This window comes from Peromyscus leucopus, chromosome X (genome assembly GCF_004664715.2).
Source record: "Peromyscus leucopus breed LL Stock chromosome X, UCI_PerLeu_2.1, whole genome shotgun sequence".
Classification (NCBI taxonomy): Eukaryota; Metazoa; Chordata; class Mammalia; order Rodentia; family Cricetidae; genus Peromyscus; species Peromyscus leucopus.
Window position 1 is genome coordinate 16,552,717 of NC_051083.1, and position 15,347 is coordinate 16,568,063.

Consider the following 15,347-nt stretch of genomic DNA (forward strand, 5'->3'; position numbering starts at 1 on the left):
TCTCCCTTCGTCTGCACCCCTCAAAAAAAGACACACTGAGAAATCAGAGCCGGGTGGGCTAGGTGGTTGAGGAGTTTATTTGGGAGAAGGGAATTTCTCGTATTTGTTCTTCCTCGGGGAGGGAGTCTTCAAACAATACCGAAGGGAAAGTAGGGGGTCTGGAGGGAAGAGGGAGGGGCCACAGTCAGACAAAATGGCAATACACACGATCACAGGCACTACCACCATCACAGACACAGCAGAGGGTACAGGGTGGGGCTCCAGACCCAGCCTCCAAGTATTCGGGGACACGTGGAAGGGTGGAGGGAGAGGGTAGAGAAGGGGGGGAGAGGGTGGGTCAGCCCCGCAGACCTGTAGACTCTGTCCTCTGATAATCTAGCTGTCTCTTGAGAGGGTGAGCCAGGGACATTTCTCTCTGGATCCCACCCCTCACCCTCCAAACCACAATACTTGGCTCTTCCCAGGTTACCTCAATTCCCAGGGGGCCAGGAGTATTCTCCCTCCTACTTTTAACAAAACTGGTCTCACAGCTCCTAACTACGGCCGCCCACACCCACTGCTCAAACCCCACTCATTTGCAACGTATTTTCTTTACTGCCCCATCACACACTCCTCATACTCTTCATATGCCTGTCGGGAATCCTGACCAGGACCTCATCTCAAGCTTAGATCATTCCTGAACCCCATTTCTATCCCTTCTCAAGCTCTTTGGAATCAAACACCGACTCCTGCGTGTTTCAAGACACAACCCTTCCAGAGATGCTGGTTCCAACCCAAGCGGGCCCACTCAGGGGCCCACTGTGTGCTACAGCCACGCCCCTCTCAGAATCACTCCCTCGGTCTCTTCCAGCCTGGTCCAGAATCCTGTAGGACGTCACTTCCCTTTTAGGTTCCACGTCCAGCATGCTGACTAGTCTTCGCTATCCAGACTTCCTCCCCGCTCCACCTGTTTCTCCCATATCCCCACCCAAACCAACCACTGTCCTACTCTTGGGGTTGGATTCCATTCTAGCTTCTGTTCAGGCAGTGCTGGAGGAACCAAGGCCAGAGTTAGGAGGAGCAGAGGGAGAGAAGGAAAGGAAAAGTCACACTGACCCTCTCCATGCAGCCAAGGTCTGGTCCCCTTCCTGTCCTCTTTCTAGAGCCCCCTTACCTCAAGGGACAGGGCTAGGGAACAGATAGGGGCTGAGGAATGCAAGGGCAGGGTAAGGGAGGAGCCCATTCAGGACTGGGCCCCTAGTGCATGGAGAAGTGGGTGAGGGTAGGGTTCAGACAGATAAATAGATATTTATATATAATATAATATATATATAAACAGCAAAGACAGTTAGGGTCTCCCGGGTTGAGGGGTGGAGACCTAGGGTATGGGATGGGAAGGGGGGCAGGCCTTCTCTTGAGCTCTTGCCCACCCATGGGGTCTTCGTGGGCTTCACTGACCTGTAGAGACAAAAGACACAGAACAGAGAAGGGGTCCAGATGAGGGTGGTACCCTCCCAGATGAGGGGGATATCCCCAGGGAGGGACTGGGCCACTACACTTTTTCTTCTGCCTGGCATGTTCTCTGCTCTAACAGCTCTGGAGTCAGCCTCATCCTAGCTACTCTCACTAGGAAGATATTACCAACCTTGCTCAAACTGGGTGCCAAAGGAACAATTAAGGTCCCCTCTCCTAGACAAGAAAGCCCACTAACCAGTACCGTTCTAGTCACGGTTGGACATCAAAGCAAGTAGCCCTCTCTTTATGGGGCTCACATTATATCAGGAGAGACAGGCTTCACAGGATGAACATGACATATTCGTTATTATCTAATACAAGATGATAATAGGCCAGGCATGGTGGCGCACGCCTTTACTCTCAGCACTTAGGAGGCAGAGGCAGGTGGATCTCTGTGAGTTCAAGGCCAGCCTGGTCTTCAAAGCGATTCCCAGGATAGCCAATGCTATATAGAGACCCTGTCACCCCAAACCAAAAAAATTCTCTAAGTGAGGCTGTCGAGACGGCTCAGAAGTGAAGAGTGCCTGCTGCTCTTTCGGAGGATCCACATTTGACTCCCAGCACCCTCACTGGGTGGTCACAACCATCAGTAATTCAGCTCCAAGGAATCTGACCCTTCTCCTGGTCTCCATGGGCACTTGAACTCACGCGCACATACTCACACACATGTACATAATTAAGTACAAATAAAATCTTTTAAAAAAGTGCTCTAAGTGATGTGTGTATAGCATGACTAAGTCTTGGTTGCACCTCCAATCTAGCGGAGTACAGTCATAAACTGTAAGTTAGTAATTAAAATTTGTGATAAGGGAAAACACAGGGTGTGAGGAGAGAGAGATAATAAGGGGGATTTGTTTTAGACAAATAATCACTGCTGTGGAGCTGGTAGTATATGCCTGCGACCCCAGAATTTAGGAGGCAGAGGCATGAGGAAAACAAGTTTGAGGCCAGCCTGGGCTACATTAGTGGGACCCTAGCTCAAACAAAAAGCAAGACAGGGAGGTGGAGGCCCAATCAGGAATTCAAGGTCATCTTTAGCTAACACAATGAACTCCAGGCCAGTGCGGGCTACAGGAGACCTTGCCTCAAAAATAACATCAACAACGCAGCACCAGCTGTGATGGTGTAGGCCTATGACCCCAGGCACATGGGAGGTGAGAGGATTGCAAATTCAAAGCCAGCCTGGGCTACAGAGCGAGTTCCAAATAAACCTGGGTAACTTAGTAAAGCTCCGTCTCAAAATAAAAAGTAAAGAGGCTGGTTATGCAGTTCAGTGGTAGAGCACTTGCTTAGCATGAGGGAGGCCTGAGCTCAATTCTTAGTACTTGCAAAACAAAACAACTCCCCAACAAACAAACAAACAAACAAACAAACAAACAAACAAAGGCCTCACTGAGTGAGAGGCCAAAGCAATGGCTAGGGAAAGATGTGTATGTGTAAAACTCGAGTGGGGAGGCAAGTGGAAAAGCCCTGAAGTAGAACTGGACCTGGTACGGGCCAGACTGACTGGAGCAGAGTGATAAGAGCAGGTGCTCAGTGCCAGCAGGCCAGCAGGCCAGCTCACGTGTCTTGGGGGAAGAGGGGATAGCGCTGCATATGTGCGCCTTGTGACCACTCTGAAAGTGGTTGCCTTTAAGTGAGGTGCTACAACGGACTTCAGAATACAGGGCAGCGATTTCTGAATGGAGGAGGCCAGTGGCCTAGCAGAATCCTCGTGGATGCTGGGGCAGAACACGTTGTAAATGGGATAGACTAGGCACTTGTGAAGAGGGAGGATGATTTTGAAAAATGGAAAGGCTGGAGATAATTTGAAAACTAGGAACCAACAGGACAAGACTGACTTCCTTCCTTCCTTCTTCCCTCCCTTCCTCCCTCCTTCTCTCTCTCTCTCTCTCTCTCTCTCTCTCTCTCTCTCTCTCTCTCTCTCTCTCTCTCTCTCCTTCTCTCTCTCTCAGATGATTTCGAAAAATGTAAAGGCTGGAGATAGTTTGAAAACTAGGAACCAACAGAAAAAGACCTTTCTTTCCTTCTTTTTTTTTTTTTTTTTTTTGAGTTCGGGTCTCACTGTGTGGCTCTGAGTGACCTGGAAGTTGCTTTGTAAACCAGGCTGGTCTTGAACTTACAGAGCCCGGCTTGTCTCTGCCTCTCCAGTGCTGGGATTAAAGGCACTGGGACCACCACACATGGCCAAAGACTTTTTGATAAATTAAATGTGGGCTGCTTTGGAAGACTCTCCCTCCCGGCTCACCCCCTACCAAATCTACGCCACCTTCCACTCTCCGAGACAGAATTTGGCTATATAGACCAAGCAGGACGCGCAATCCCTGTGCCGCAGCCTCTCAAGTGCTGGAATCATATATGTGCTCCATCACGCCAGGCATTCATTTCTTTTACGGCCCAACAAGAAGGCACACGCGTGTTTCCAATGCCCCTGCCCCTCCCCTTTTCCTCATTTGAAATTGCACACCATCTCTTTCGCTACAAGAGTTAAGGACAGGATGCAGCAGATCTACATCCGGATGCTCCTGCGCTGGTGACCCTCAAAGCCCACCGTGCTTACCGTCCCCCGACCCCTCTACTGGCTTTCTCTCCTACTGGTTTATCAATCATTTCGAAGAGCCACCTCCCCTTCGCTACCTGGAAACTACATTACTTTGGTGATTCTCCATTGCGTAAATGCTCCTGCACTCCATTCATTGGTTACTCTGAGCACTGCTCCTTCCCCTTCCTTCTCCTGTTCGCCACTCATTGGCTAGTTTTTCTGCGTTCAATTTTTTTTTTTGTAGTTCTGTCTGTCCATTGGTTCCTTCAAACTTCATTTCTTGTACCTCCCTACCGCATCCTCCCATCCATCACTCACCAGATTACATCTGATTGGAGAAGGAGGTGGGCGCTCCCTGCGGGCCATAGCCTTGTTGCCCATAGTCGCCCTGAGGCCCGTAGCCACCGCCACCGCCACCCGCTGGCTGCCCGTAGTCGGGTTGGTAGCCACCCTGAGGCCCGTAGGAGTCCTGGGGCCCATATCCTCCGGGGCCCTGCCCGTAGCCCGCATCGCCGTAGGCATCCCCAGGTGCTGGTTGCTTTTCCGGGGCGCCTGGAGGTGCGCGCATGAACGGGGCGGCCCAGCCTGTCTCTTTGAACACGAACCAGAGGTTGCCAACCCAGAGCACCAGGTTCAGGAAGCCAAACACCTGCAGGAAGACAAGACCAAGCTGTTGTCTCTCACCCATTGCCTTGGCAGCCCCGGGGACTTTGAGGCTGAGCCAACAAGAATGGGCATTTTTAGGGTATAAATTCGTGGATCTCTGGTGACTATCGATGTACAGAAAAGTCTGGGACTGGGGTGTTTGTTAGGATTCAGCATACAAATATTTATTGAGCCTGGTGGCCCACACCTGTAATCCTAGGGAGCTGGAGGCAGGACGATCCATTCAAGGCTAGCTTTAGCTCCATAGTTTGAGGCCAGCCTGGGCTACATGAAAGTCAGCCTCAAACAACTAATTTTTAGGGCAGGGCATGGTGGTGCAATGCTTTCAATCCCAGCACTCAGGAGGTAGAGGCAGGTGGATATCTGTGAGTTCGAGGCCACTCTGTCTACAGAGTGAGTTCCAGAACAACCAGGACCATGTAGACAGATCAGGCCTGTCTCAAAAGAAAAAAACATAATTTAAAAATTGTATTTAAGTACACACTTATTAAGTATACATGTTTATACATGTACGAAATATTATAAATTTAAATTGATAAAATAGAAGTATACATTTTTAAAAAATGGACATCACTAATTGATGCATATGTACACACATATATATACAAATTAGCACAGATGCATATGTATAAAACAAATGTACATGTAATATATATATATATATATATATATATATATATATATATATATAATTTTTTTTTGTTTTTTTTGAGACAGGGTCTCTCTGCCCTGGCTGTCTTGGAACTTGTTATGTAGACCAGTCTGGCCTCAAACTCAGATCTATCTGCCTCTGCCTTCCAAGTGCTTCTTGTGGTTATTGAGACAGGGTTTTACTGTGTAGCCTGGCAGCCCTGGAACTCACCATGTAGGCCAAGCTGGCCTCTGCCTTCCAAGTGATAGGATGAAAGAGTTCTAGGAATTGAACGCCCATCCTCAGGAAAAGCAGTAAGTGCCCTTCCTTAACCACTGAGCCATCTGTCCACCCCCTGTTTTCTTTGACTTTTTAAAACAGATATTCTTGGCTTTATTTTTTTTATTAAATTCATTTATTTATAGTGTGTGTGTGTGTGTGTGTGCGCGTGCGCGCGCGCGCGCGCTCAAGAGTGCAAGAGACATGGTGTGCCTGTGGAGGTCTAGCCCCTGTTTGATTTTTATTTGTTTTTGAGACAGGAGTTTGTCATTTATCCTAGGATGGCTTGGAGCTCACTATGTAGGCCAGTCTGGCTTTAAATTAGCCCCGGGGATGGAGAATTGGCTCAGGGTTAAGAGAATCTAGGCTCAGTTCGATTTCCAGCACTCTCATGGTGGCTCACAAACACTTGTAACTCCAGGTTCAGGGTATCCGGCACCCTATTCTTCTTTTTAAAGCTTTTTTGAGACAGGGTCTCACTATGTAACTCTTGTTGTCCTGGAGCTCACTCTGTAGACCAGGCTGGCCTTGAACTCACAGAGATCCACCTGGCTCTGCCTCCTGAGTGCTGGGATTAAAGGTGTGCACCATTATGTCTGGTTCTCTCTCTCTCTCTCTCTTAAAGATTTATTTATTTATTATGTATACAGTGTTCTGTCTGCAAGTATGTCTGCACACCAGAAGAGGGCGCCAGATCTCATTACAGATGGTTGTGAGCCGCCATGTGGTTACTGGTAATTGAACCCAGGACCTCTGGAAGAGCAGTTAATGCTCTTAACCTCTGAGCTATCTCTCTAGCCCTTATGTCTGTTTTTTTTTTTTCTTAATTTAATTTTTTTTTTAAATTTTCCAGAGCTGAGGACCGAACCCAGGGCCTTGTGCTTGATAGGCAAGCGCTCTACCACTGAGCTAAATCCCCATCCCCTTATGTCTGTTTCTTGACACCCTCTTCTTAACTTCCATAGGCACCAAGAATATAAGTGGTGCATATACACACGTGTAAGTAAATACTCATACACATAACAAATAAATCTTTTTTAAAAATTAGTGTTTTAAGTGCTAGGTTTACAGGCATGTATTAACATCCCTGACTCTAAATATATCCTTTTTGTTTGTTTCTATGTTTTTGTTTTTTGAGACAAGGTTTCTCTGTGTAGCCCTGGCTGACCTGGAACTCACTATGTAGACCAGGCTAGCCTCGAACTCACAGAGATCCACTTGCCTCTGATCCCAAATGCTAGGATTAAAGGTATATGCTACCATGCCTAGCTAAGTATATGCTCTTAAAGAAAAACAATTTAAAAATTTAAAAAAATATATAAACTATTTAAAAAACAAAATGCTATATGCTATTTACTATATGTCACACCCTCTTCTGAGCACCTTATGTGTTATTAGTTCACTTAAAGTTCTATGTTTGAACAGGAAGTAAAACCTACATTTCATTTTATTCTTTTGTGGGGTGTGTGTGTGTGTGTGTGTGTGTGTGTGTGTGTGTGTGTGTGTGTCTTGAAATGTTGCCCAGGCTGACCCAGAACTCCTGGGCTCAAGTGATCGATCTTGTGCCTCTGCTTGCCTAGTAGCCGAGACTACAGACATGCACCACCACACCCAGTTGACAGCCCCAGTTTATTTATTTGTAGTGTTTTCAGTTTATTTTCCTTTTTTGAGACAAGATCTCACTCTGTAGCCTAGGCTGTCCTGGAACTCCCTATAGAGCCCAGAGTCTCAAACTCTTAGCAATCCTCCTGCCCCAGCCTCCCAAGTGCTAGAATTACAGGCACGTGCCACCACACTTGGGCTGATATCTCCATTTTATTTTACCTTTTAAAAAGTTTTTATATTTCATTTAGGTATGTAAGCATTTTGCCCACACGTGTGTATGTGTGGCACCTGCATGCCTGGTCCTTGAGACGATCAGAAGAGGTCACAAGTTCCTTGGAACTAGAATTATGGAGGGTTCAGAGTCAATGAGTGGGTGCTAGGAACTGAATATGGGTCCTTTGCAAGAGTAGCAAGTGATCTCCACTCCCTCCCACCCCTCTCCCCTGAGACAAAGTTTCCCTGTGTAGCCCTGGCTGCCCTGGAACTTACTCTGTAGTCTGGGCTAGCTTTGAACTCAGAGATCTGCCTGCTTCTGCCTTCTGAGTGCTGGGATTAAAGACATGCGCTACCACCACCCAACGGAGTAGCAAGTGCTCTTAACCACCGAGCCATTTCTTGATATGTCCATTTTATTTTACTTATTTTATTTTAATCAATTAATTATTTCTATTTTATGGGCATTGGTGTTTGGCCTACATGCATGTCTGTGTGAGGGTGTCAGGTCCCCTGGAACTGCAGTCACAGAGAGGTGTGAGCTGCCATGTGGGTGCTGGGAATTGAGCCTGGGTCCTCTGGGAAGAGCAGCCCGTGCTCTTAACCCGTAAGCTGTTTCTCCAGCCCTGATATGTCCATTTTAAAGTCCAGTCCAGAGAGGCTGAATTACCCAAGATAACCCAGTCAGCAAGTGGCGGGAAAGAAGAGTTCAAATCTTAGCACCTACAACAGTGATACAGAATGTGATCTTGTGCTCGGTTCTTTCCCAAGCCACTTTGTGTGTTGTGAATTCAGTGAGTACTCAACTTTGGAGCCGGACCGATCATTAGTCTTCAATTACATGCTCAAAATGATCTCTGAGAGGCTTGTCCCTAGTTAGAGGTCACAGTGCTTGCAAGTGACAGGATCTATGTTCAGACTGATTCTAGCCAGTAGGGGGCGTACATTTTAGATAGTCTTTTCTTTTGCACTTAGGGAAACAAGCCCTAGGAGGATACTGAGTTTCAGGAGATTGGGCTGGGTCCAGGTGTCCCAGCCTAATCTGAAAGGCCTCACGCTCCCCGCTATTGGGGACAGACAGTGTGTGGTATCCTAGTGGTTATAATTGTTCGGCCTTCTTTTGTTGGCATGCCTCCTCCTGGGAACCCCATGGATACTTACTCTCCTCTCATTCTCCATCTCTCCCACCTCTCCCGCCAGACTATGTCTCTTAGCTTTTCTCTTCCAGCCCAGCCAGCTTCCCAGGGCTTACCACTGAGGTGTTGAGTCCCGAAGTCACAGGGTCCCTCACTTCCTTGCATGTGTTCCCTTTCTGATGGCACATAGCCATCTCTTTGATAACGTTCTCTGGGTCGGTGGCCATCTTCACATCGGACAGGCCTTTGGCCCACGCAGATGAGCTAACGAGCCACATGAAGGCGAACACTGCCGTGGCCAGGAAGTCCTAGGCAGGGGATGAGGAAGATGTCACTACGAATGGACTGCTTCATGTGGAGCCCCCGGCCCCTTCCAGCTCACAAGCGTTTGTGGGAGGGGTCCTCTAGAAGAGGCCTGCCTCTCTTCTGCCTTTGCAGCGCTGAAGCTCTCAGTATATTCACTTGGAGGTAGCCCTCTCAGCTTGCACTCCCGTGAGTGTGTATGATACAGAGGATGTGGGAGTGTGCCTGGTGACGTGTGGGTGCGGATGTTGAGGGAGGAACTAACTCTGTGGGATGCTTCTGAATGTGTGAGAAAGTGCGTCTTACCACTTTTATTTTTATTTTATGTCTGGGATGAGGGTGTGAGAATATCTCTGTGTAGGAATCAGTGTCTGTGTGGCAGGGTGACATGCTCGCCTGTCACAGTGAACCTCAGTACTCCTTCCTTTGATCTAGTCTGTGTGGTTGTGTGCGAGATAACAGGGTCAGGTTGTGGGCTGGTCTGGTAGTCTGTGTGGGCTGTGAGTATGTCCCTGTGACTCTGTGACTTCACAAGCCAGCTGCCCAGTGTAGAGTTAAGGAGGAGGAGGAGGCGGACTCAGCAGTGTCAGGTTGCTTGGGTCTGGGCCTGTCTTGGAGTTGGTTTGGCCCGTGAGCCAAATGAGCTTCGTCCCTGCAGCCTCGTGTCCCTGGCCAAAGCATGCAATCAGCTGTGGGGACTCACCATCATGGGGCCTTTGTTGTTCTCTCGATACTTGTTCTGCAGGAAGATGTAGGTGGCCAGGGCCCCCATGGAGTAGAGGAAGGCAAACACAGCCACAGTGACGAAGAATTCAGCGGATGACGAGTAGTCCCCAATTAGGAAGACCTTGGTGTTGCTCCCTTGGCAGGTGGGTGCATCAAAGTACACTTGGTGCAGCCTGTGGAGAGAGGTGTGCAGGTGTGGCCCACACTCTTTAAGAATCCCTTTCTCACCTTCCCAGCCACGGCTCTCCCAGACTGTTTTGAGGTCCCAGGAAGGGGAGGAAAGAACCGTGCACTGAGCACTTGCAACATACCACTGGTTGCTGAAAGCAGCCTGGTGAGATATGTGGTATCCTTCCCTCACTGCGACCCAGGGACTTTTGCTTCTTAGTTCATCCCAGAACGTGCCAGGTATCATATCATACCTTTCTGCTCTAGGATCTTTGCGCTGGCTGTTCTCTTGAGCAGGAATGCTCTCACCTTACTGTGTCTCAGATTGTTTGGCTAAGATCAAATGTAGGAATGCTCTTCCTTAAGATGTCTTATTCATCCAGCTCCTTCAAACATGGCTTAAGAATCACCTTTTCATTATAGACTTCCTGCACCTCACCTTAAAAACTTCATTTTTTTTTGGTGCTGTTGATTGAACATAGGAGTGTGTGTGTGTGTGTGTGTACACGTGCATGTGTGTGCAGGTGCACATTTGTTGGTGTGTATGCAGTTGCACAGACTTGTGATGGCCACATTTGAACCTCATGGGTTGTTCCGAAGGTGCCATCCCCCCTCTTTTTGAAACAGGCTCTCTCTGTGGCTTGGAACTTGCCAATTACCCTAAGCTGGCTGGCCATGGAGTGCCAGGGATTCCAGCATGAACCACCGCGCTGGGCTTTGTTTAATGTGGGCTCTGGGACTCAAGTTCAAGTCCTCAAGCCTGTAAGGCAAGCACTTTCCTGATGGAGCTGTCTCCCCAGGGCTAGGCTTTGCTTTTTCACCTTGCTTTCCCCTCTGTAACTACGAGGGAGCAGGTTTACTCCTCTTTTTCATGCACTGACAGATCCCAAGGGTCTGGAACAGTGCTGGCACCTATTAGGTCCTCAAGAGTGTTTTTAGGGTGAAACACCCAGAGATGGGAACAGGCTTAGGGGGTGAATTTGCTTGTATAAAGTCATGTGGCTAGTGGAGGAAGGACAGAGCCCCTGTATGACGTCTGTCTCCTCCTAAATCATGTTGACTCTTTTCTCTATTTAGAAATTCTTTTTAGGTCCCTGAGATTTAAAAAAGAAAGTATGTGTGGCAGAGCAGCCAACCAGCTATGAAATAGGCAAAGACAGAAGGGTCTAAGGGACCTTGGGACAGGACGTGCGAAGGGCAGCCTGGGAAGGTGTTCTGAGACAAAGGCCTTGCCTGTGCTGTGATGGGGGACAGCCTCATGGGGGACAGCCTCATAGAACTGGACTAGGGCCCCGCAGCTCCGCTCTTAGCTTGGAGATCAGATCCTGAGCCTGAGGAAAGAGAACTGGTGTCCTTGTATAGCAGGGGTCCCGAGCATGGAAGGTGCTGGGGCTGGAGGGGGGTCATGGAAGGCTTCTGTGGCCTTTAGGGAATTCCCCAAAGGCTGGCTCTTATGCTGCTAACTACCCTTCACCCCCAACATCATGTGTGCGTCTCTCTCTGTGTGTCTCCTCCTCCGAGGTACTGGGGATGGACCAGGGCCTGCTAGACAGAGTGCTTTGCCACTGAGTTACACCCTCAGCCCCCTGAGCTCTTTTCTCCCTGGCTTATGTGAAGCTGGACATCCCTGGCTGCGCTCTCTCAGGCCATGCTCCCCTACCATCTTCTGTTTCTATCCCTGCTCAGGGCCTGAGCTGTCTTCCCTCTCGCAACTGTGTGATCTCTTGGGCCTCCATTTGCCCTTAGTGCTCTCCAGCTCCCAGCTTCCAACTCTTCCCCAAGTTCCTAAATCTGATTCCTTATACTTTATAAGCATATGCTGAGCACTTCTTGGTCCCAGACACGGCACTGAGTGCTTTACAAGTATCGACTTAGAGAAAGATACAAGTACCGCCTTGTGGAGCACCAATATTATCTCTGTTTACAAATGAGGATGTTGACCCTCAAACTGTTAGATGATTTAGTTCAGCAGTCAAGGAAAGTCAAGTGAAACTGGGCGTCTGTCTCCCCATCCTTAAGATGCAGCAGTTCGTTCAGCTTGTCCTTTCTCATGTACACCTAGCACCCAGTACAGTGCCTGTGACATGTTTGGGACTCGGTAAATATCAGGAACTTCTAATTTGGTCCCATGACCCATTAGCATCCCCGTTCTTGTCTAGCAAAGCCCCCACGTGAGGATATGCTTCTAGTTGTTCTCTGCATGTGCAGTTATCTTCTTTTGTTTATTCTAATGGAGAGTCACAAGGACCAGGAACTTGGTCTGCTTCAGTCACTGTTAAACCCCAGCACTTTGAGACGTAAATAACGTTAACTAACATTATTTTAAAATACGTCTTTTTAAAATTGCCTTTAGTGTATGCATGCCTTTGTGTATGTAGGCAGATGCATGTGTGTGTGCAGCTCATGTGTGGAGGTCAGAGAACAATTTGCAGCGAGTCTGCTCTTTCTTTCTACCTCGTGTGACTTGGGGATCAAACTCAAGTTGTCAGGCTTAGTGGCAAGTGCCTTTATCTGCTGAGCCATTGCATACCCCTTATTTTGAGACAAGATCTGACTTTGTATCTGAGGGTGGCCTGGAACTTACCACAGTCTTTCTTGCATAGCTTCCCAAGTGCTGGGATTACGGGCATTTGCCACCATACCCAGCAACTAACATTAATTGAACATTGGCTGCATGAACCAGTGTCCATATGTGTGTGTACAGCCATGTAGCTCTCTGTGTCTCTGTCTCTGTCTCTCTGTAGCCCAGGGCCTGCTGTCTACCACTGCACTACAGCCCCATCTCCGTCATTTGCTTATGAATCTCATTTATTTCCCGTCTTCCATTCCTTCCTTTGGCCAGAATATAGCTAGAGAGGGTGAGACCCCGTGTCTTCTCTTGCGCACCGCATCGCCACAGACATCTAGATCAGTGCCAGTTACGCAGCAGGTGTTCAGTGCATGGCCAGGGATCCCAGTGGCTGTGGCCTCAAAGGTGTGAGCTGTGTGAAGGTCACGGGGAAGGGTTGCCCAGACCCGCCCTCACCCTGCCCCTGCCTCTCCCAGGTCTCAGGATACCAGGGCGGGAGCACACCTGAAGGGGTACTCAAATTCAACTTCGATGTTGAGGGCACTCTGCGACTTGTTGGCACACTCCACGCTCAGCCGAAGCTCTCCGCTGTAGCTGCCACATGTGGCAAAGGCGAAGATGGCGAAGACCTTGGGGAGCAGGGAAGTGGAGGGCTGCAGTGAGCCTGGATGCATGCGGGAGGGAGTGCCCTCCTCTGGACAGATTGAGGGGGGCAGCAGAGACAGCAGCAGATGGAGAGGTCCCCACCCCCACCCCCCTAATCAGGGCTCACCGGGTCCTAGCACAAGCTGATTACAGGGGTGTGGCTGTTTCTCTCTCCCTGTGTCTCTGTTTTTACCTCTAGGTGCTCTGGCTTCTCCTCCCCTTCCCTTCCTTCCCCTCCCCCTCTCTCAGCCCCCCCCCCCCGCTTCTTTTGCTCCTCTCCTCTCCATTTTCTCCTCTTCTGTCACTCGTTATATCTCTGTCTTTTGCATCTCTCTCTCTCTCTCTCTCTCTCTCTCTCTCTCTCTCTCTCTCTCTCTCTCTCTCTCTCTCTCTCCCCACCACGTTTTCCTGCTTCACACCCAGTTCTCTGGCTCTCATCTCGTTTTTTTTTTCTCAGCATCTCCATCACTGTCTGTACCATCCATCCCTGCCTCTCACTCTCTGTCTCCTTCACTGTCTCTGGATTTTTCTGGTTTTGCATCTTTCTCTCTCTCAGCAGGCGGCCTCAGGCTCCACCTCCCATCCCTCCCTCCTTTAGTTCAAGAGAGGAGGTAGGACGTCACAATCTGTCACTCCACAACAGGGGTACCCTCGGCATTATGTGACGTCATAGCTGATCTGTCCCCTGTCCCCAAACCCCTGGGACCTTACTCTGGAGCCCAGTTCCCTCATCTCCTTCACTCCAGTTCTTTTCTGGCTCCCTGACTCTTCTACACCCCTGATCTTCTGGACCCCATCGTCACCCTGTCTCCTTGCACTTCCCTCACCCCACAACCCAGACCACACTCACCCACTGCAGCACCTTCACGAAGCCAAGGGGCTCCTTGACCACCCGGAACTGACCCCCAGCCACCAGCTGAGGAGAAAAAAGTGGGCAAGGGGAAGGGTTATGGGGAATAGAGATGGAGGCGAGGGGCCAGGCTGCCAGGCAACGATCCCTGGGGATATGGCAGGTGACCCCTGAGAGTGGGTGACATATAGAGAGGGAGTGAGGAGCAGAAAACGATGCTTTGGGGAAGGAGTAAACACCAGGGTCTCAGAGAAACCCCCCAGGATTCAGGAGTGGTGAAGTGTGAGGTGATGAGTCACATGGCAGAGGAGGTTGGGTGTAGAAAATAGATGGGGTCCAGACTAGTTAGGAAAGGAAGGTCTGAACTGCTTAAAGGTGACTCAGATAGGGAAAAAGGTTGAGTGGAAGAAGACGGGGTTCGTTCAGTGGGGGAGGGGGCACTGAATGCTGAAGGTGAGTCCCAACAGCATAGAGGAGAGGTCTGCCGCGGTAAAGGTGAATGTGATGATGGTGGTTGTGTCTGAGCAGATGCGGGTGGGGAGGGGTCGCTACTGCTTAGGGAGGAAGCCGATTCTGAGGTGACGAAGAAGAGGGAGATGGCGGAGATGGTCTGGAATGATTAAGGTGGGGGAGAGCTGGGGCACGGATTCACTGGATATGAGCTGGGAATGAGGAGGCTGGGGGCTTTGGAGAGGGAAAATCGGATCGTCTCCCTAGATCTGCTCCGGGAAGGGGGGAAAAGGTGGTCATCTACCGGGGTGAAATCTCTGGGAGGGGCGGGTGCCAGCCCTCCCCCCCCCCGCCCCCACACCTTCTGTCGCTCTATTTCCTAGCTCATCTGCAGCCCCCCCAAGTCGTCTTTTCACTCTCCCCTCCCCTACCCCTTTGCCCTCTTCCTACCCCGGAGCTCCCCTCTCTCCCCCCGCCGACAATTCTTATGGGGCTCTGGAGGCCCCCTCTGCGGCAGTGAGGACAGTCCTCGATGCGGCAAAGAGCGCACTCCTTTTCTCCACCTTCCTCCCTCCCCTAGCCTGCTGCAGACCCCCCCCAGGCCCCAGCCCCGGTGACCCTATCTCGGCTACCCTGGCCACCACCTCTCCGGGTTGGAGGGCCAAAGCTATCGGGGTTCCAGCAAGCGCCGGGCTCTGTCCACGGTGCTGGAGCGCGTACCTGATTCACCACGTCCATGTCTGCCAGCAGCAGCATCAGCAATGCAGGGGGCGGAAGGTGCCTGCTAGCAAGGGCGGGCGCGGGGCGCGGCGGGGGCGGCGCGCGCTCGTCGGAACAGCCCAGTCGGCGGCAGCCCCGCCCCTCACACCCTGTCTCTCTTTCGCGCATGCGCCTGCGCACCACGGCACTCCCTTCCCCCAGCTTGCCTGCGGCCATTCCATCCTGGAGGCTGGAGTCGGTAAATCTTTCAGAAAACACAGGTAGCGGTCTAGGCACAGGAGGACCGCTCAGTTCTACGATATTTGGCCAAGCCGAGCGCTGTGTTTGTTCCGTGTGTTCACTCATTTAAT

General features: G+C 50.2%; 1 protein-coding gene across 1 annotated transcript; it reads right to left on the reverse strand.

The window, feature by feature from the left end:
- Positions 1-43: 43 nt before the first annotated feature.
- On the reverse strand, positions 44-15,100 carry LOC114701285 (synaptophysin). The gene is made up of 7 exons (XM_028881342.2): positions 14,998-15,100; positions 13,828-13,893; positions 12,837-12,961; positions 9,573-9,768; positions 8,683-8,874; positions 4,355-4,685; positions 44-1,437 (listed from the first exon to the last, which is right to left on the reverse strand). The coding sequence occupies exons 1-6, from the start codon at positions 15,031-15,033 to the stop codon at positions 4,359-4,361; spliced, it is 942 nt and encodes a 313-aa protein (XP_028737175.1). The 5' UTR covers positions 15,034-15,100; the 3' UTR covers positions 44-1,437; positions 4,355-4,358.
- Between the last annotated feature and the right edge of the window lie 247 nt (positions 15,101-15,347).